Source organism: Lytechinus variegatus, chromosome 19 (assembly GCF_018143015.1).
Source record: "Lytechinus variegatus isolate NC3 chromosome 19, Lvar_3.0, whole genome shotgun sequence".
In the NCBI taxonomy this organism is placed as follows: Eukaryota; Metazoa; Echinodermata; class Echinoidea; order Temnopleuroida; family Toxopneustidae; genus Lytechinus; species Lytechinus variegatus.
In genome coordinates this window covers 3,369,910-3,391,529 of record NC_054758.1, presented here as the reverse complement: position 1 = coordinate 3,391,529, position 21,620 = coordinate 3,369,910, and the positions used below count along the sequence as shown (strand labels likewise).

The 21,620-nt window shown below is 37.4% G+C and overlaps 1 protein-coding gene across 1 annotated transcript in view; it reads right to left on the bottom strand.

The window, feature by feature from the left end:
* Positions 1-20,587, bottom strand: part of LOC121405942 (golgin subfamily A member 4-like) — a 48,354-nt gene extending 27,767 nt beyond the window's left edge. Inside the window, 9 exon segments of the mRNA XM_041596933.1 lie at positions 7,454-8,338; positions 8,747-8,941; positions 9,886-10,143; positions 13,071-13,250; positions 14,627-14,749; positions 15,617-15,853; positions 17,318-17,584; positions 18,292-18,425; positions 20,475-20,587. Coding sequence (XP_041452867.1) covers positions 7,454-8,338; positions 8,747-8,941; positions 9,886-10,143; positions 13,071-13,250; positions 14,627-14,749; positions 15,617-15,853; positions 17,318-17,584; positions 18,292-18,384 — 2,238 coding nt within the window. The 5' untranslated portion in view covers positions 18,385-18,425; positions 20,475-20,587.
* Between the last annotated feature and the right edge of the window lie 1,033 nt (positions 20,588-21,620).

Sequence of the window (21,620 nt, the reverse complement as noted above, 5' to 3'; positions counted from 1 at the left end):
GCGAGACAAAATTACCTTCGATCATTATTATAGTTAAAAACTTTTTTTTTTTTTTATTTATTTATTTATTTTTTTTTGGGGGGGGAGGTTGCCAAATATCACGCGAACGTTTGTCAGCTTTTACAGTTTTATTCGACTTATAATCAAATATTAAATGGGGCTTACCACAGTTTTTTTTAAAGTCAATTCATAAGAATATTCCTCCTCGGGATTTGAGCTTTCTTTCATGAAATATCAATTTTTTTCATGATTACCAAAAATACTTAAATTTTTTTATCGGTGTATGCCTATAAAGCTTTAGCTCATGCGTTGCGCCTGCCATATTTTAATGCTGATCAACTTTATGCTTTTAATGAATTCCTAAAAACAATAAATTCTCAGATCATCAATTTTGTCGCAATCGAATAATTCGATTGCGTCTCTCTATCAGTTTTGAATATTCATAAAAAATATCAGCTCGTGCTTTTTGCTCATATATTTTGATAAGTAAATTCTTCTCTTATATAATCGAGTCGGATAGATAGATAGATAACTAGAGAGAGAGAGGGGGGGGGGGGGGGGGTCCCTCAGCTACTTGTCCTCGCTTATTTGTTATTATTTGTTATTATGCTCAAAGTGTGAGAGCTTTGTGTTTTCACATTTTTTTCTTTTTCAACCTTTTTATTGTCTCGGAGCTTCCCTCTATTTCTTTACACTATATTATAATGTAGTCCTGTTTCAATCATTGGCGGCGGAAGCCCCAAATTTTAGGAGGGGACAACCTAAAAAATTTTGACAAGCAAAAAAAAAGGCTCTCAACCCAAACATTTTAGGGGGGACGTAGGAAAATAAATTGACAAGCAAAAAAAAAAGGTCAACAGCAAATTTAGGGGGGAACGTCCCCGCTTCCGCCGCCTATGGTTTCAATTCTTTTTTTGTTCTCATTTCAATGAAAACATCATTATTAAACTGACGTACATGTAGAAGACTTTATTACGAAATTTTGACATTGTTTTGTTTCATTTGTTTGGCTTTCTTTTTTTCTTCTCATCTTCTTTTTCTTCTTACTTTTTCCCTTTCCTTATTTTCTCTTCAGTATTTCATTCAGGTATCCGCCAATTTATACAACACCAAGCATATAGAGGCGGATAATCAGTGAGGGAGCATGACGGTGTGCCGCTCTAAAAAAAAAGGAGGAATATTGGAAGAAAAAAAAAAGAAGAAGGGATGGGGAAAAAATAAAGAAAAAAAAAGATGATGATGGCAATGACGATGATGAAAATTATCTTGGTGATGATGATGGTTGTGGTGACGGTTGTGGTGATGATGATGGTGATGCTAATGATAGTGGTGATGATGATGATGACGAGATGTAATTTTGTTATTTTGTCTTTGAAAAAATTAAGTAGTGCAAAGTTGAATTCATTTAAAGTTTATTATGAAAATAGCAGAAAAAAAATTGGTATGCGTTCGAGGAAAATCCATCCCCCACCAATCTTTTTCAAAGGTAAGATTTTTTTTTTGCCCGGGGGGCCACTTCCATTCACGAGTGGATACCATGCGCGACCATGGGGTCTCGAAAAGCACCCTAAACACGTAATTTCCATATTCTGAAAATGCACCCCTTAACAAGTATTGGCGTGTGAAACCCTACCCTTAACAAGTATTGGAAACAAAACGATACTCTTGGCAAATATTCCCTGAAATGAACCCCTAAACAAGTACAGGAATGTTTTATTGTTACGGGTCCTTCGGTCGTCGGCTTTACCTTATTTGGTTTAGTACGACCCCACCTTCTACACCTCGCGCAAATCGGACTCTAAACACGAAGTGTTGGAGCAAAAAGGACATCCTTTATAAAACATTTTGATTTTGTTTTATCATCCCCGCAAATTAGACCCTAAACACGACGGTTTTCCTAGCGAATTAATAGATACCTTTTTTCGTTATTTTTGTGTTTTTGACACCCTTATCACGTTACGTAGGTAACGTGCCCTATCGTGAAAAGGACATCCTTTTTACGTTTTTTTTTTGGTCGCGCATGGTATCCACTCGTCAATGTAGGCTAAGTGCCCCCCCCCCGGCCCCCCGGGTTTTTTTGTGACGGCGTAGGCCTTTGCAAGCAGCTATTATTATGGTAAAAAAGTAAATGAAATATCAAGAAATACATGATAATGATTTTTATGGTACATTTTAGTAGGCCTATATCAATTCATACTTGTTATCAAAAAGAAAAAAGTGGGTCGTTACGGACCATTAAAAATGGGAAATTTGGGCATTTTATATTTAGGATAGAGCAACTGCTCGTTATAGACGTCACAATAAATCAAGCATTCTAAATTCTATCAACTCCATTTTTTGTCAAATAACACCTTCATCGATATTTTGAAATGATTTTTCTCATATTTTCATCATCTTTTTATCAGGGTGAAATTCCCCTTTAATTTACAAAACAGATTCGCAAACAATATCAAGAGTAGTGGGAGGCAAGGGTGGAAATCTAAGGTAGGGGACCAGGGGCTGGAAAACAGGCAAAAAAAAACAAAAACAAACTAACAAAAAAAAAAAAAAAAGGAAGGTTTATCACCCCCAAAAGAAGGTCGTCTCGTCCAAAATACATGTTTTACTTCGATTTAAATGATGTAGGCCTATTTCTTTCCATCATATATAAAAGAACAAAAATAGTAGGGGGACATTTGATAATGTGCCCCTACTATTTTGGGTTAGGGGGAAGTGTCCCCCTGGGATTTGCGCCCATGTGGGTGGGGGGTGCTGCACCTCCTTTCGGAATCATTATGGAACAGTGTGAATAGTCGCTGTGATTTCGATCTCATACCTATAAAAAAAATAGAAAAAAGAACGCCTTGACCACAGGCCAAAATGCCTAACAATTTTTCCGCGGCATTAACAACTCTCGTAAGGGGCGCTCCATTTATAAATAGAGTTGCATGTGTAGCTGTCTATGGCAACAGAATCCATCGCAGAATTGAAGCCAGAAGCGTGGGAATTTGGCAGAAAATTCAAGAAAAGAACCGGTGAGTACCGATTTAAGAGTAATTATATATTCATTAACATTTATTGAATCATAAGAATAAAGATTTTTTACGGAAAGAAAGCTTAGTTCTAAGCTAGGGCTGCCCAAATGCGCGTGAGTGGAGTCTCAGTTTCTTAACACGGGTAAGTATTGCGGTGTCGCCTAGAGTGCTAGTCCTCCCCGGTCTCTCCCCCCTCTCTATATTTTCCCATTTTCCTTATTTACTGTACAGCATCCCCTCCCACTATTTCTAACCTACATGTATGCTGTCTTTACAGAGCTACACGTGTCGTATATGTACATATGTACATGTATAATACTGGAACATTGCAAGAAGCTTTCAACTGCAGAATACTATTTTTATTATAAAAATCATAAGTTTTCCAAATTTTGCAATTAATTGCACATACATGTACATATTTAATTGCAAGTCTGCTTCTGCTATGAATTCTACTGATCTTTCACATGAAATTTGCAAAAGATTGCAAACATTATATAGCAACAGTTGATATGTCTGTCATTATTTCAGTTGACTGTGTCTTTTTCTCCCTCTTCCCTCCTCTCTTTCACCCATCCAATCTCATACCTCCATCTGCTGATGATCCATGTGAGAAAATACATATGTGAAATGACCTTCCATTGCTGATACAGTGTACGATATAAATCTCATTAAATGCCATCCAGATATCCATACAATTTCTACAAGTTTGACTATGATCCAAACTGTCCACATGTTCCCTCTAGCACATAGATTCCAAATATTTCACAACATTAGTAGCTCTCCCTCTCGGATTTACAGTCAATTATTTGTCTGTAAAGGAATACAAAACGTGGTGATACCAACAGCACATGTGCATTCAGATGGGGCAGGGGCACTTCACATATGTCAGGTGTTTTAGAATCCTTTAAATCTAAGTTATGCTTTATATCAAACTGAGGAACACTTCTTCCATTTGATCCAATGAAAAGATATTCTAGCAACCTGTTATCAATGAATGGACGATGTAAAAGAACTTCAAAGTTCAATCAAGTGCAAATACTTCTAGTTGCTATGTTAGGCAAAGTCTTTAACAGCTGCCATTAGATCCACAGGAATGTGTACAATTTGAATTACAATACCAGAAAACTAGTCTAATGGAAACTCTGTTCACAGAGTGAGAATTTTTTTTCCAGAGAATTCATTTTGGGGGAATAGAGTATACTGCACAATTTATGAATAATGATAAAAAAATACAAGAGCTGAATGAAATTAATGTCATTCTTTCTCCTGCTTCCTTCAGATAATAGGACCCAGTCACACACTGTGAACCTTGGTGATTGATCGTAAACTTGATTCATACATGACCACTTGTGAAAGACCAATGCAATCAATTGAAAATCTATCCTGCAATCAATTACTAAGCTTTGAATCACTGGGTCTACATGTAGATCTATGCATTTCTCTTTGGTTTTTGAAAAGGACACAATGATAGATTAAGTAAAGTTTAAAGGACAAGTCCTCCCCCAACAAAAACTTGGTTTGAATAAAAAGAGAAAAATTCAACAAGCATAACACTGAAAATTTCATCAAAATCGGATATGAAATAAGAAAGTTATAGCATTTTCAAGTTTCCCTTATTTTCAACAAAATAGTAATATGAACGAGCCAGTTACATCCAAATGAGAGAGTTGATGACATCACTAACTCACTATTTCTTTTGTATTTTATTATATGAAATATTTTTATTTTCTCATCATGTCATGTGAAATAAAGTTTCATTCCTCCCTGAACACGTGGAATTCCATTATTTTAACATTTTGTGCTTCAGGCAAGGAGGTCCTAATCGTCAAATTCGTAAAAATTGAAATATTGTATAATTCAAACAATAAACAAGTGGAATGCCTCTGGCCGTCTCACCTGCATCACGCAGTTCAATATAGCAGCAGTGCTGACTTTGAATACTACTCTAACTCGCACAAGATGTTCAGTGATACATGGTTACTCTTATGTCCACTTTTTATGAACTAGACCAATAAACTTACAGAGATATGATGGTTATTCAACAAAAAACCCCAACATGGCCAAAGTTCATTGACCTTACATGACCTTTGACCTTGATCATGTGACCTGAAACTCGAACAGGATGTTCAGTGATACTTGATTACTCTTATGTACAAGTTTCATGAATCAGATCCATAAACTTTCAAAGTTATGATGGTAATTCAACAGATACACCCAATTCGGCCAAAGTTCATTGACCTTTGACCTTGACCTGAAACACGCACAGGATGTTCAGTGATACTTGATTACTCTAATGTCCAAGTTTAATGAACTAGACCAATAAACTTTCAAAGTTATGATGGTAATTCAACAGATACCCCCTATTCGGCCAAAGTTCATTGACCCTAAATGACCTTTGACCTTAATCATGAGACCTGAAACTTGCACAAAATGTTCAGTGATGCTTGATTACTATTATGTCCAAGTCTCATGAATCAGATCCATAAACTTTCAAAGTTATGATGGGAATTCAACAGATATCCCCAATTCGGCCAAAGTTCATTGACCCTAAATGACCTTTGACCTTGGTCATGTGACGTGAAACTCATGCAGGATGTTCAGTGATACTTGATTAACCTTATGTCCAAGTTTCATGAACTAGGTCCATATATTTTCTAAGTTATGATGACATTTCAAAAACTTAACCTCAGGTTAAGATTTCGATGTTGATTCCTCCAACATGGTCTACGTTCATTGACCCTAAATGACCTTTGACCTTGGTCATGTGACATGAAACTCTAATAGGATGTTCAGTAATACTTGATTAACCTTATGGCCAAGTTTTATTAACTAGGTCCATATACTTTCTAAGTTATGACGTCATTTCAAAAACTTAACCTCAGGTTAAGATTTGATGTTGACGCCGCCGTCGGCGCCACCGTCGAAAAAGCGGCGACAAAAACAAAAGAAATAGTGAGTGACATCATCGACTCTCTCATTTGGATGTAACTGGCTCGTTCGTATAACTATTTTGTTGAAAATAAGCGAAACTTTGAAATGTCATAACTTTCTTATTTTACATCCGATTTTTATGAAATTTTCAGCATTGTGCTTGTCTGATTTTTCTCTCTTGATTCAAATCAACATTTTTTTGAGGTGGACTTCACCTTTAAAGGATAGTCAATCATTTCAAGCAGCTTCCTGCTTATTATAGCTGGCACCTGCAGTTTAACCAAACTAAATATTTTACATGCTTTACCTATAACAATTTTCAGTCTCACACAAAAATGTATTCATTTACATACATGCACATGTATTGTTAATGTACAGTATGAATTTGTTATGTTAATGAATTATGAATAAAAAGCAAAAGTATTACAGAGCCAAGCAGTTCTGCTGTAACATATATTAATGCATATATGTACATGTAGAAGACATCAGTATGAAGTTTTTAAAAATCACATTCAAATCTGTCTCGAGTTATTACGATTAAACAAGTATTTTTTTCAGTCTGTATACATGTGTGAACAGGTCTCATCTTTGTATATGTAATGTATTGTATAACCAATGGTTTGTTTACATTCACAGAAACAGTGTCAACTTTGAATTCAAATAAAGTATGAGAGTAAGCACAGGTGTTTAATACATGTAGTTCCCAGGAAAACCAGGGGCATTTCACAAAGCTGGTCATACCGTTACAAATAATTTTGTGAACAATTGGATTGTTATGAGCAAAGCTGTGAGCAAATTTTTTTTTTCATGGATTAAACCTCAAAACTCCCATTTAATGTATGGTTTTGCCTAATATACATTGACTGGCTTTGAGGAAGATAATACCCTATATAATTCCTGATGTAGTCTCATAATGTAGTGCCCAGAGTGATAACGTGGGCAATAATAAAAATAATAATATGCAACATAATTTATATAGCACTCAATAATACAAATGTTTCTAAGCGCTGCATACTATTACCCCGGCTTTAGCATGGCTATCCTGATCGGACGCTCAAGCATTCAAGGAATTCCTTCCTACTGGGTTCCCATTTACTACACCTGGGTGGAGAGTGGCAAATGTAGATAAACGCCTCGCTAAAGGACACGAGAGCTGCGGTGCGGTTTGAACCCCGGACCATGTGGTTCACAGTCCGGAGACTTATCCAATGAGCCACAGAACCTCTACAATCCAATAAAATGACCACCTAAGTGTTTGTATAAAAAAAAAATTCAAGCAATAATAATACACTGTCCCACAAATGCCTTTTTGTGTTGGTTATTATTATCAGAATTATCGGTTTTCAGCTAATATTTCATGATTTCACAAAGATGAGTCGATTTCAATGTACTGTAGGCCTACCAGATCTAGATCTATCATAATATGGCGGTGATTAAACTCAATTTTAAAGGCTTTCTCATATTGTTTCCTGCAAACTTTTACCTTTAAAAATAGTGACAAGACTCACCTTCTTCAATCCCTGCAATTCTTCTTCCATGGCTTTCACTTTGTTCTTTGCTTGGTTCTTCAACTTGTTGAACTTCTCCTCTGCTTTGGCCTTAAAATCGGCAATCTCCTCTTCCTTCTTCTCCTTCTCTTCCTTCACTCTATCCAATTCAGTTCTTCCTTTCTCCAACTCTCCTTCAAGTTCATCAATCCTCTTCTCAAGATCAGCTTTCCCTTCGACGACATCTCTGATCTCCCCATCCTTCTTTGCAATGTCGTCATTCAATTCACTAAGTTTTGACTTTCCATTTTCTACTTCTCCTTCCAATTCTACTATCCTTCGCTCGAGTTCTACTATCCTCTGTCCACCTGTCCTTTCGCTCTCCTCCCCTCGATCCTTCAGAACTGCACACTCTCGCTGCGCTGCGTCAAACTTCACTTTCCCTTCTTCGACCTGTTCCGCTAATTCTTTAATCGTTCTCTCAAAGCCAACCTTCTCCGCATTAAACTCCTCCACCTCATCTTTAGTCCTTCCTAACTCTGCTATCCTCTCCTCAATGTCCTTCTCCAGTTCTCCAACACGTTGCTTCAGCTTTTCATTCTGCTGAGCCCCATCCTTCTCTTTCTCTTCGCCCTCCTTCTTCGAAGCCTCACTCTCCGATTTTGCGGTATCGAGCTGAGACTTGGCTTCTCTGAGCTCAGCTTGGACTTGTTCATAGTTTTGAGCAAGAGTGCTGTATTGAGAGCTAGCTTGGTTATAAGCTGTTTCATATTGTTGTAGAGCTGTCTGTAGAGCAGTGAGGGCATTCATCTTCTCGCTGTTTTCAGAGTCTAATTTGTTCTTCAGTTCCTCTGCTTCCTTTAATCTAGTATTCATTTCCTCCTTCTCCTTGTTCCATTCTTCTTCCTGAAATAGACATAACAAAAGTAAAGTGAAATCTGAAGAACATTGCATAAATGTATTAGAAAGCCACAGTATAGATGACAAGTAACTAAATATACAGATGTAATCACAACAGAATCAAAACCACATTCTCATCAATGTTGATTATCATTACCATCATCCAAATCATCATCATCATCATCGTCATATTGTCGTCGTCGACATCATCATCATCATCATCATCATCATCATCATCATCACCATCATTATCATTACCACCACCACCACCACCATCATCACCACCATTACTTATTTCCTCATCTCCTCCAACACAATGTCAACCCAATGCCAACCACATAAATCAACAAGCACGATTAATGTACTTCTACAGGAACCTTTAACCAACATCATGACATCAAACCAGCATCTCACTTTTTCCACAAACTGTTCTTGCATCGCTCGCATCTGTTCTTTGGTGATACCGAGCTTCTCTCCCAGTGAGGCCATGCTCTTCTGAAGATCAGCATCAGCCTTCTCCTTGGAAGCAATCTCTTCCTGGAGCATCTCGATGACCTTGGTCTTGGCATCCAGGTTCTCTTCCGTCTCCTGGCAACGACGTTCAAGGTTCTGAGAGAAAAGAGGAATATTGTAACAAGAAATTAATCATTGTGGATCAATAGAAGTCATACATTAACCATTGTATAAAAAAAGATTTGGTGCAGTCATGAAATGCACAGATATCATTACTATTATATTATTGAAAAGAGGCATATACTTATACTGATTCAATCAACAGCAATGAATTCCTACACTAAAACCAGTGTTGTCACTACAATGGTTGGAATCTTCTACTACTCAAAATTTCTGACCAGCACTCAATGAAATCTCACACCTGCTTGAACAGCATTAAATACCCTGCTCACAAATGAAATAATATGAAACTATCTTCAATGTTTAGACCCTCAAAACTGACTAGTGTAGACACCCTAAACCCAAGCAAGGTGTTGGTCAATAATATTTGCACCACTTAAAGGTCCCTGGTGATAAGTGACAACCCTGAATAACATCAACACTAATAACTTACACCAATGCTACACTTGAAATCATCCAATGATAACACTGGAATTAACCATACCTTGATAAAGTCCTACAATAACAACACCAACACCTTAACCCAATGCCAGTATGCCACACTTGAGATCCTCATTTTAGAACACTTAATTTGATAAAACCTTGATAAGTTCCAACAATAACACCATAACCTTAACTCCTTACATCCATGCAACTCTTATTTCTTGAAAAGCAGTGTGTGAACAGCTACTCCGCTAAAGCCAGGGTCTTGTGCTGCATTATTAAAAGAGCAATAAAGTTTCTAAGCCCTATATAAACAGAAAGAGCAATTATTATCATTATTGAAATCATCCCTAAGATAATATCAAATCTAATCAAACCTTGATAAATTCCTTTACCTCCATCAACACTTAAAACTATTATCAACACCACACACACTGACACTTTACACTAACACCACACTTGAAATCATCTAATGACAACATTGAATCTCATCAAACCTTGATAAATTCCTGTTGCTTAGCATCCGCTTCTCCTTTCTCAGGGCTCTCAAAGATCTGAAGCTTTTCTTCCAACAATGCCTTCTCCTTCTCATACCTCTCCCTCTCCTCCCTCATGAGGGCGTCCTTGGCTTCCAGGTCGTCCGCTAGCTGCGTGATTCTCTCATCCGTTGACTCCATCTTGGACCTCATATTTTCCATGACCTTGTTAAGATCCTCGATCACCTTGTCTTTCTGGTTGCAATCCTCTTGTAAGACCTTGGTCCCATATACACAAAAGTTAGCAATTGATCGTAAGCTTGATTTTCATGAACTGTACATTGCAGTCAATGGAATCAATCGTAGAAATATGTTCAACGATCATTGCTAAGTTTTGTGTTACGGGCACCAGGTGAGTATTTCATGAAGAGTTTTGTCAGTTATTTTCACAGATAGATTTTATAAGCTTCTGAAACCTTGCAACTGATTGGCTGAATGATAATTATCAAGTGAAATCACTGACAAACCCTTCGTGAAACACTCCCCTGGATTAAAAACGGGATTATAGTTAAAGGTAAGGATAACATCTGACAAATAAGGAATTTCCTTCCAACGGAATGAGGACTTTACCATATGCTTTCCTCAACAGTTTTTGAAAGCATGAGATAAAAATTATTGGTGATTTACCATTTCACTGTCTGCTTTAGAAAGTACAAATTCATTCCAAAATAATTGGTCACAAAATAAATTAAGCATTAGAAAGAAATTATTATTTTGTACACTGGATAAGTAATGTAGGATACCCTTTCTAGTTGGAGGGGAGTAGTAAATAGTTTAAATAATCACAGCGTTTCACATTATGGATAACTCGATAGGTACTTCCCGTTTCCAGAGTTCACCTTTAACAAAATATCATGTATTGTTTTGATAAACTTTCCTTTTATTTAAGCAGTTTTCCATTTTATCACTGCCAGATAAACGAATGAGAATAACACGCCATTCCTTCCTGGAATAAATCATGCAATATGAGTATGGTCAAAGTAAAGGGACTGACATTTTCTTACACTTTGCCCTTTAAGGGGAATTTCTCAAAACTGTAGAACATTACAAAATGGTTTAAAATGTTTGTGACAAAATCACTTCGGCGGTAAAGTGATTGGAAGCACTGGAATAAAATGGTTAGTATTGTACACATCAAAAGACTAAACAAAGTAAACAGACAACCATAAAAAAGTAAACAAAGTTAAACCACACCTTATACAGCAAAACATATCAAACAACCCAACAAAACAAACACAAACAATTAACTGCAGAAACGATACATGAATTCACACAAAGCAATTTAAAGAGTGTAAAAATTGCAATTAAAATGGGAATTGTGGTTCCACAAATATCAGTTGAAAAATGCAAAAATGTGAATGAATGAAAATCAATAGACATAATCAAATGTTAACCAATATCAAATATACCAAAACAATATGTTCTTTATATACCAAAACAATTGTAAAAAAAAATCTGTATATAACTACTATTGTACAAAAAAAAATATAAAAATAAATGATAGGAATAGGCTAATAAATAAGTGTGTGAGCATTAGAAAAGAATCATGCATGACAAGAAACTTATGGGCTGAATTCATCAGTCAGTTTCATTAGAATTCAGCAATATAAAAAGCAAATAAAACATTGAATATGTTAAATCATGCATTCTAAGCATTTTCAGTCAAACACTGCTCCTCTAATTCTCCTGTACATACACTGTACACTATTATCCAGTCTTCATGGCACAACTGGACGTTGAATGTTTTCATTTGTTATATTTAGCATCTGAAAAATTATTTGTTTACGGCCTTGTCACACTAAATCTGGTTATAGGGGTATCTGACACGGACTAGAATAATCATTACATGTACTTTCTTATGGTTAAGCGGTGTATGATGTACCTTATTACTATTTTTAGTATGCAACCAAAATGAACCTCTCAGAATCCTATTCAGGATACTGTTATAAAAAATCTAATGAGCCACAAGAATTTCGTCAGCTGACAAACTTTCTACAACCAAAACAGGTATTCTTGTAAGGAAAACAAAGTATATTTTGACCCAAAAAAGAGTATTTTTCAAAATTTGTCTCAACATACAATCGCCAGCCTGTTGTAGTGAGATCGGTGAAAAACATGTGAAATGACTCTACTTGAAAACTTGATAATTCACACTTTTCAACATGTGCTTGTAGGCAAGAATTTACTTGTTCTTTTCAAGCAACAAGTAACATGCCAGACAGTCTGGGAGTGTCGGAATGGCGCTAGTGTCAAGCGCTGCGTAAAATACATACTCCATGATCAGAAATTTTTGAAAAAAGTAACAAATCATACAAAAAAAAGGTATTGGTGTATTTATAGCAAAAAGATGAACAAATACTCTAAAAAGGGAACGGTTGGCATGTCTGCATCACTAGCAGCAGTTTTATGATAGTGATATGAGATTGATGGGCATTGATTAGGAGACCACTGTAATACCAACAAAGCTCTCTATGTTTTATTTATGCAGAGTTAGCTATGAAACTGCAAGCCAAACAAACACTACAAACTATAAAGTATAAGCAACATTCACTATCTATAATAATGATCCACACCTTCACTCATCCAGCAATTGCTCCATCTTGTTTCCAGAGGACAGGGTAAGGCAGTGTCAAATTGCTAGGGATGGGTGGGTGAGAACTTTGCCCCCACGTATATATCTTTATTACTTTTTCAAAGGAAGGCACCATGCCCCTTGAAAAAGGATAACCCTTTGGTTTTATTCAGTATTTTTCATTTCTTCAATTGTTAATTTTTGCATTTTTAAAGTCACTTATTTAATGTATTTATGCATCCTTTATTCATTTAGATGTCAACTAGTTTTGACAAACTTTATTTTTTACTTTCAGGTTTCTATTTTTTTTTTGGGCGGGGGGGGGAGTTAGGAGGAAAAAGCCATCCTACCACCATGATCGACCATTTTTTCCTGGGCCCTCTTGTGGGACCCAACAATTAATACATGTATATCCTGGATCCACCAATGGGGTAGGACTGCAAAGAGTTTATGTCCAGATCGATGTGAGGGATAGGAATAGAATAAAGGTTTGAAGATACCGTTTGTATTGAGTTTGTTGTGCAAAATTACCCTAGGAGCAATTGTGGTCAGAGAAGGTGTCCTAGAATCTCACCTTTATGGCCCTATCTCTACCCTCGATGACCTCACCCTGGTCCTGGGTCATCATCTGAGCACCATGGGTCTGGCGCTCTAGGACCAGGACCCGGTCACTCTGTTCCATGATCAGTTGGTCCTTGCGGACAAGCTGTTCCAGGACTTCTTGGGACCTGTCTCGTTCCTCGCGTAACATTCTCTAGGTTATGGAGATGGTAGGAAATATGCATGCATGTATGTAGACCTTCGGTAACTGATTTTGGCTACATGGGCTATCCAGATTCTGGGAACCCTTGTACATGTAACCATTATCTAGTCAGGAGAGCATTAAATCTAGGCCATTTTTAAGTACAGGCAAATACCATGATAACAGGGCTCAGCAGCCAATCACATTCAAATTACCATGGTAATTGCCATAATGGCAAAGTTACAACAGTTGCAAGTCCTTTATGAAAGGCCATTTTAAGTACAGGCAAATACCATGATAACAGGGCTCAGCAGCCAATCATATTCAAAATACCATGGTAATTGCCATAATAGCGAAGTTACAACAGTTGCAAGTCCTTTATGAAATGGGCCCCAGAGCTGCCTGCCCCAATTAGAAAACAAAACTTGATCTTATATTTCCTTTTTGTCCTATTTCAAGCCTGAATTCCTATTCCCCCCACTTTAAAAAAAAGAACACGTATGAACAAACTTAAAATATGCATATATACAAGAACCATTCTTACAAATTTCAAGAATCCTAATCAGTGTTACTTTCCCCTTCAAAATCAAAATATATATGATAAAATCCTATTGAATTGGAAGCTCTAGATTTACAGCAATTGGAACAAGATCAAATTATTCAGGGCCCCAATCACAAAAATAATCATAATGTATATTATTTACAAATATGAAAGAACAATCCTGATTGGTCCCTCATCAACATTTTTAACAAAACATGCATGTTACAATTGACTTTATTGGCTGCTGTCATTTCAAAACTGATTGAAAAAATACTTTTGGTTTATGGAGCCCAGGCAACATTTTTTAGAGACACCATACCACCTTAATTCTGATTATTTCTCATTTTCAAGCATAGGTATGACATTCCAAAGGTTTTATGATCAAAAGGGTCCACCTAAATACAATTCCTTTCACATAAGTTTTCTTATTTAGATATTATCATGATAAACAGAAATGTGATGGTATTATGTATCATAAATTGAAATTAAATCAAAATTCAAATAAAAGAAGAAATTTTACATCATGCTGAATATGGATGAGAAAGATTAAATATTTATAAAGGCAACATGCAATTTATTTATAATTTTTATTTTTTTTAAAGAGATGTGAGCGGTATGCCAAATTATAGAAATGACACTTGATGAGACATGCATGTAAAAGAAATATATATTAAGTTACTAGAATAGAAACATGTATTCATACAATTGATAAGAATGTTAATAATAGTATACTTTTATGGGACAAATACGTGGTACTAGACACACAAGTTTACACAATACAAAAACATATACGTAAATGGGACGTGTGGATTAATACATTATAACTCCCTCCTTTCACAATTGTTACCTCCAAGTCTGTTATCTTGCTTTGGAGTTGCGTCGTAGGACCCGTATCCATGACGACAGCAGCGCCCCCACTTCGTAGAGCCTCCAACATGGCGTCCCGCTTCTCAATGGTTTTGTCTTTCTCCTGTAATTGTTTAAATATAAAGACATCAAGATTTTGGTCATAATGGTTAAATTCAGTTCTCAGTATTTCTTGAAAGAGTATACATTTTCTATGCACCAATTGAATTTACCAACCAAATACAAAAAGCTTTCTTGACATTTTTAATAAGGCACATATCTTGTGTTTCTGAGGTCATGGATCAATAATTTAATCATACTGGACAAGCTCTTGCATTAATCCTTCTTTCAATCATGAACAGGAAGTGACTAATTAGTCTCATAACTTTAGATCTAATTAATTAAACCCTTTTAGGAAAATTTCAATGATATCTAATTGTGGTGAGGGTGTTAACTTTAATCCCTGTTTTCTCCAAAGTAACATTTTAAGATGTTGAATATTCTTCTCTTTGTAATGTTTGTTTGGATCATATCATTTTAAAGCTGGGATTCTCCTATTTCAATAGGGATATTCAATCATTGAATTAATTTGAAAAATGGTTTCTCTTGACCTTTGTGGATTTGGCCATGTCTTCTCACAAATGTGGAAGCATCATGGTGTAGCGGTTCTGACTCTTGCCTTGTAATCAGAGGGTCATGTGTTCGAGTCCTACCATGGCCTAGGGTCCTTTGCCTCTCTCCACCCAGGTGTTAAATGGGTACCCGGTAGGACGTGAAAGCCTATGTAGTATGCCTAGAAATCGAGTCCTGGAATTCTTGTTGGAATGCTCCTCAGGGAGTGGAGAAAGTGCATACGTTGTATGCAGGCATGACAGGAACCAATGACTGGGGTAATAATAAGTATTCCAATGTATTAAGCACTATATAGAAGCAGATTTTAATCGTGATTATCATTAAATGTCAATTATCCATTTAGTTGTCTTCCGCTCACCTGCAGTTCAGCTATTCTTTTCCTCTCCTGTTCCTCTAACTCATCAATCCTTCCTTCACACTGCGCTATCCTGCCATCTCTCTCATTCAATAGCTCCTGCTTAGAGTTTACCACCTCCTCCAGCTTAGCCCTCTTCTCAACGCTGTCCTTGAGGGCGCCCTCCTTCTCATCAAGCTTCTTCTTCAGGAGGAGGAGCTTCCCACGGCTGGATGCGTCGTCTCCTCCTGCGGCTTCACCCTACCGTTTCAAAGAACAACATTGACATAACAACTTATGAGGATTTCTTTTTAAAGAGAGAGATGTCTGACTCTTCTGTAATGCAATGATATAAACACTGGAGAAATTAATCTTTCAGCTCCAAGAAACTAGAGTACAAAGAGAGTAATTTCTTTGAAAATAAGCAAGATCAATTATCCACTTGAGTTTTAGGGAAAGTTGTATAATGAGAAATAGTGCAGTCAGACTGCAGGTCCCAAGAAAGTGGCTTCTTTCATCCAAGTGATATTCATGACTTGAGATGTTTTGCATATTTAATGAGCTTGATGCGGACCAAAACACCTCTTTTCAATCGGTCATTGCTGCTCTAATTGTGCATCGAATTTCATGAATTTGGTACCATTGTAAAGAAGAAGAATCATTCTTTCAGGTCATGTGTTTGGATTTATTCAAAGATTTTGTAATATAGGTTAAAATTTTGATCTAAATTATGCTACAAAGTAAATATTTTCACCTGAAAAAAGCTGCTATTTTCACACTTTATTTATGTTTGAGCCTAAATGATTTTTATATCATGATAAAGCTGAATATGTATGCTTTGAAATGATATAGGTTTCAAAATAAGAATTGGTTTAATCGGGTCAAGATCACACTTTTCATTTGCCGAGTACATAAAGCAGTTTGAAAACAAGAATACTGCACTCTGATTGGTCAAAGAGACCACCCAGTGGCAAATTCCAATGGTTCCAGTGCCTGGTTCGTGGGAAGGTCACACTCCCCATGTGGTAATCTCCTCAAATACCCCACGCCTGTTGTTCTGTGAATCTTATCCAGCCAATCAGAACTCTGGATTTCATGCCAGTACAAAATTTCAGAAATCTCGTCTTGTACCTTGGTGGGAAAAGTGTGATCTTGACCCGATTAAAAGGTGCCGCATATCAAGAGTGGCATTGTGAGAAAGTACAGAAGTTCAGCTTTATGGTGATATACATGTAGATATCATTGAGGCTCAAAAAAGAAAGTTTTGCCGAATTTGCAAAAGAAAACAGAGGAAGAAAATTCTGTTTTGAGGCACATTTTCAGGCCAGAAATTTACTTATTTAACAAAGTATTGTATACAAAATAAATGACCAATATGAAAGAGTAACTTTTACTCTATCTGATGGTGCAATAATATTTCATTCAACTTGAGGTTAAAACAGGTAAATTCTTAGAGAAAGAAAATCTCACGAATCACGAGATTTTGCAAGGAAGAGGATTCGGCCACGAGATGATTTGGATGAATCTGGCCTTTTTGATCATTAGCATAGGGACCTGCGGTCTGACTGAGTGGAATAATTTGAAACTAGGGGTGATGGAAATGGGTCTAAGATAAGTTTCTGCGATATGGAAAATAGAAAGAAAAAAATCACAAAATCCCACTATTGCAAGGAAATACAAGTCCTTACGCTGAAAACAATGAAACACAAATGAATCCACTAATACCTTTTCTTCCGTTCCACTACCTCCTTTCTTGGCAGCCTCCAATTGAGTAGTCAGAGTCGTGATCTTGGCCTTGGCCTGGAGTTTGAATTTAGACAGCTTAGCACTCGACTCGACCAGCTCTTTGTCCTTCTGTCTGATCATGTCTTTGAGTTGAGAGACGAGGCGGTTCTGTTCTTCAAGCTGGTCCTGAGCGTCAGAGGTGCTGGCGAAGCTTGTGTCACCTGCCGAGACGAAGCTGGCATCACCAGGCGATGACATACTGGTATCCTGTAATGAAGAGATGAAGGGAAAGGTGGCAAGGGGAGAAGGTAGGAGCAGAAGAGGAGAAAGGGAGGAGAGAAGAGGAGGAACAGTAGAAGAGGAGAAGGGGAAAGGATGAGAGGAGCAGGAGCAGGAAAAGGGGAAGGTGGAAAGGGGGTAAGAAGAGGGGAATTAAAATTATTAGAAGAGGAAAGGTTGGAGAAAGAAGAGGATGATATGACCTTAAAACTGTTCAAATTCTATGGTATATATATGCTACCCAATATCATGCCCGATGAGCCCAGTTCCAAATGGTACTTACATGTAGTACTACATCTGGTTTTTGATAAAAATTGAATTAATCAGACTATTATACATTTGGGGACCTGTCTTTCAGCTCACATGTTTGTTTTAATTTTCATTTATGAAGAAACCATGCACTTCCTAAAGCAATTTAATCACTTTTCCATCTCAACAGCTGCACAAAATATGGAGAAAGAGTGGATTCCTCTGAAGCGACTAATGCAGATGTTGTGCCTTTCTAAGTCAAGCTCTTCATCTGGGGAGTGTTTCACAGAGAAAACTGTCAGTGAATTTCAATGACTTACTTCTGAGCCAATCAGACGCAAGGATTTCAGTAGCTTATAACAATGGTCAATGAAAATCATTGTCTATTTATTCTATGAAATGCTCCCCTGTTGAAATAAACTCACAGATGACCTTTAAATCCTTACCTGCGGATTTCTCGCTCCATCGTCTCCTGTGGGCGTGTCTCCGCGGGCCTGGCCCTGGACATTCTGCATCAAATTGGACATGCGCCCCCACATGGCTGCATTTATGTAGTCTCGCTTCTCACTTCAGACTTCGCCTATTTGAGAGACAGAACAGGTGCACTTGTACAATAAGTGCATTGTGATACTTATTTGTATGAAGGGGGGGGGGGGGACAAAAGACTTTTTATCATCATCATATATGAACGTGCCAAACTTCAAGGCAGAAGGCTCTCTCTGCCTTAAATTCTGGCATGTCTAATAAATATCCACTTAGATTAATGCAAGGTTCGTATACGATCATGATGATAAAGGCAGTCGCTGTTATATTGGTGGTTCCACTGAACTCTGTTGGCTCCACTCGCCAATTACAGAGACCTAACCTGATCTGTATACAGTACAGGGCCAGGGAGCCATTGGCCATATGTTTATGTATCGTTATACCGAGGGTTTTTACCTGACTGCTAAGAAAGCATGAATGCCTGTGAGCAAGCAACCGGGGGACCAACGGCTTAAGGTCCTCTCCGAGGGACCTGGTAATGCGGACAAATGCCTCACCAAAATGGGCACTAGCGGACCACTTGGGAATCAAACCAGGGTCACCGGATTCCGAAACCCCCGCTCTACCGACTGAGCTATCGCGCCATAAAGTTCGAATAAGCCAAGGTGGGAGTTACGCTACAGCCAAACTTGCCAAAAATCATGAAAGTAAGTCACTGACACCTTTTTTTATTCCAGTTTATTTTTTCCCGTTTGGTGCATTTCAGTCCAATAAAATAATGGTGGCTGCATGATCGAGAGCCGTAAGTGTATAGTGAGTGATTGTATTACCGACCGGCCTTGTATTACCGAACGCGCGCATCATATGCGTCAGAAAATAATCAAATACGCTCAAACCTTTGCAACTTCCAAAGGGAACTTAAATAGAAAAATGACGAAAAATTATCAAAAACACAATTCGAAGTCTTTATATACTCAAAACAATAAAATATGGTCAAAATAGCTCATCAGTGACTTTGTTGTTTTCCCAACTTTTCCCATAGAAAACACACGTTCGGTAATACGATACCTTTTCAAGTGACCAAAATATTTCACTTGCGAAGAGGGGTCCGATTGGAAGCTGATGTCGTAAAAAGGAAAAACAATTTCGGCAAAATTTCTGCATATTTATATTTTGTAGGTATTTGTGTATTTATGGTGAAAGTTTGGTGAATTTTATTGGAATAATGTGTTTGATATGATCAAATTCATGAAAAGTGTTCGGTAATACGATCCACTACCATACATGTACATGGTCGAGGAAAAATTAAATCATTTTTTAAAAATGTTAAAGAACTCAAAAATATCAAACAGATTGCTGCCAGCTGCAGCTGTCTACATACTAGACCAAAAGCTTCGGTCTCTGTTATGTTGGTTGTTCAGCTGAACTCCGTTGGCTTCACTCACCAAATACAGAGACCGAAGTTCTAGCGCGATCTGTACAGGGACTCAATGGCCATATGTTTATGTACTTAAGATCGGATAAAACGGGGAAGTGAATTTGCGCGACAGCTGAGGTAAGTCACTGTTTTTGTCCCTTTTAACTTGATTTTTCTCCGTTTTTTGGCTATCAATGCCAAGAGGGGATATTAATTTGCATTTTGGTCGCATGAATTTTCAAATTTTTTATTCATTAAAGACGAAATTGAAGAGCCCCGACGGGGGGATTTTGCATTGCAAGTCCCCTAATAATATGGTGGGTGCACGATAGCGAGCCGTCTGTGCATGAGAAATTAAAAAAAAAGTCATAAAAATCCTCGAAACAGACAGCTGCAGCTGTCTACATACAAGACCAATTAAGTAACACTCCAATTACAACAAGGCAGTTGGTTACCCCTCTCACAAACGCAAGGGATTTAGCCCCAATGCAATTCAAATAACTCTATCACAGAATTATGACAAAGCCCATTTACTATGCGTGCATAAGAATTGAATGCTCCAGTATGGCAATGGCCCACAAAGTTGTCGATTACACACTCAGACAGCCGGTTCACATTCACACTTGTCTTGACCAAAACGGAAAAACGCAGGGAATTTCAACATAAAACTTCGATTTTGAATAATCTACTCACTACTCTTATCATAGCACCTCGTCACTCATACTTTACCTGCGTAAATCGTAGCCAATATTCAATGAAACAAAATTCAAGTCAGTAGAGAAGTGACCATTTCAGCAACACAACCTAGTCTTCGATGCAGACGTCAAGTTCGACACGTATTCGTTCTTGTTTACATTTATATCGCCATCTACTCTGTTGTCGTCATGCATAGGGTTTCTTAATATTTTGTTGTCAAACGATTTATGGCCAACAGCGTTCATAGCAGCTCCAGATCTACCACCCCCCCCCAGATGAAGGTGTGATGAGCATATGCATTTTTTTCAAAAGACAATATAGAATATATGTACATTATAGAATATATGTATATAGAATACTAGTATATATATAAAGAATATATGTATTTATATATAAATAATTAATGATAACACAATTTTATATTCCGCAAAATCGCCTCTAAGCATTTCACCTTCTTTTACAGTGTGGAGACTTTTCTAAACAAAAACGTGGGCCGCTTTTTCTAGCCTCTGGTGCGTGTATATGTTCATTTTTGTTTTATTTTGTTTACTCTCTAGTTTATCATACATTTCATCTGCTACAGAATGGAACATGAGGGACTGAGCTGAAAGTATCATACTACCAAGTCTCACGCATTATGCGTGAGACTCAAGCATTTTGGACTCTTGTTCATCCCCTCAACTGTCCGCACGCAACTATCGCAGCCTATCCCCATATACATTGTACACAATATCTGTGATCTCACTCAGATTCACAGAAAATCTCATCATGCATAGCTGGTCTTTGAACTTGGCATCTCTACAGGAGTGACCATATAGAAAATTACAATCAGATGGCCAATGGTCATTTTACAGTTTTTGTAGGCCTTCATGTTTCCTTAAAAAAAGGAGGGCTTAAGCCCTCGAGCCCCCCCCCCTGTTCCACCGCCCCTGACCAGCATGTGCTTTTGTGTCTCACTATCCCTCTCTCTTTGGTCTCCCCCTCTCTCAATCATGAATTTTATCTCTCTCTCTCTCAGTCTCTCTGTTATAAATGTTACCAGCCACCCCAGTCCAACAGCAGGTCGCCCACAAAATGAATTTTAAGATATTAATTTAGTTTGAAAAAAAAAACCCACAGCCATACAATGTAGCTTTAAAATGATATATAATTTGTGAAAATTGATCAACAGCAACCCAC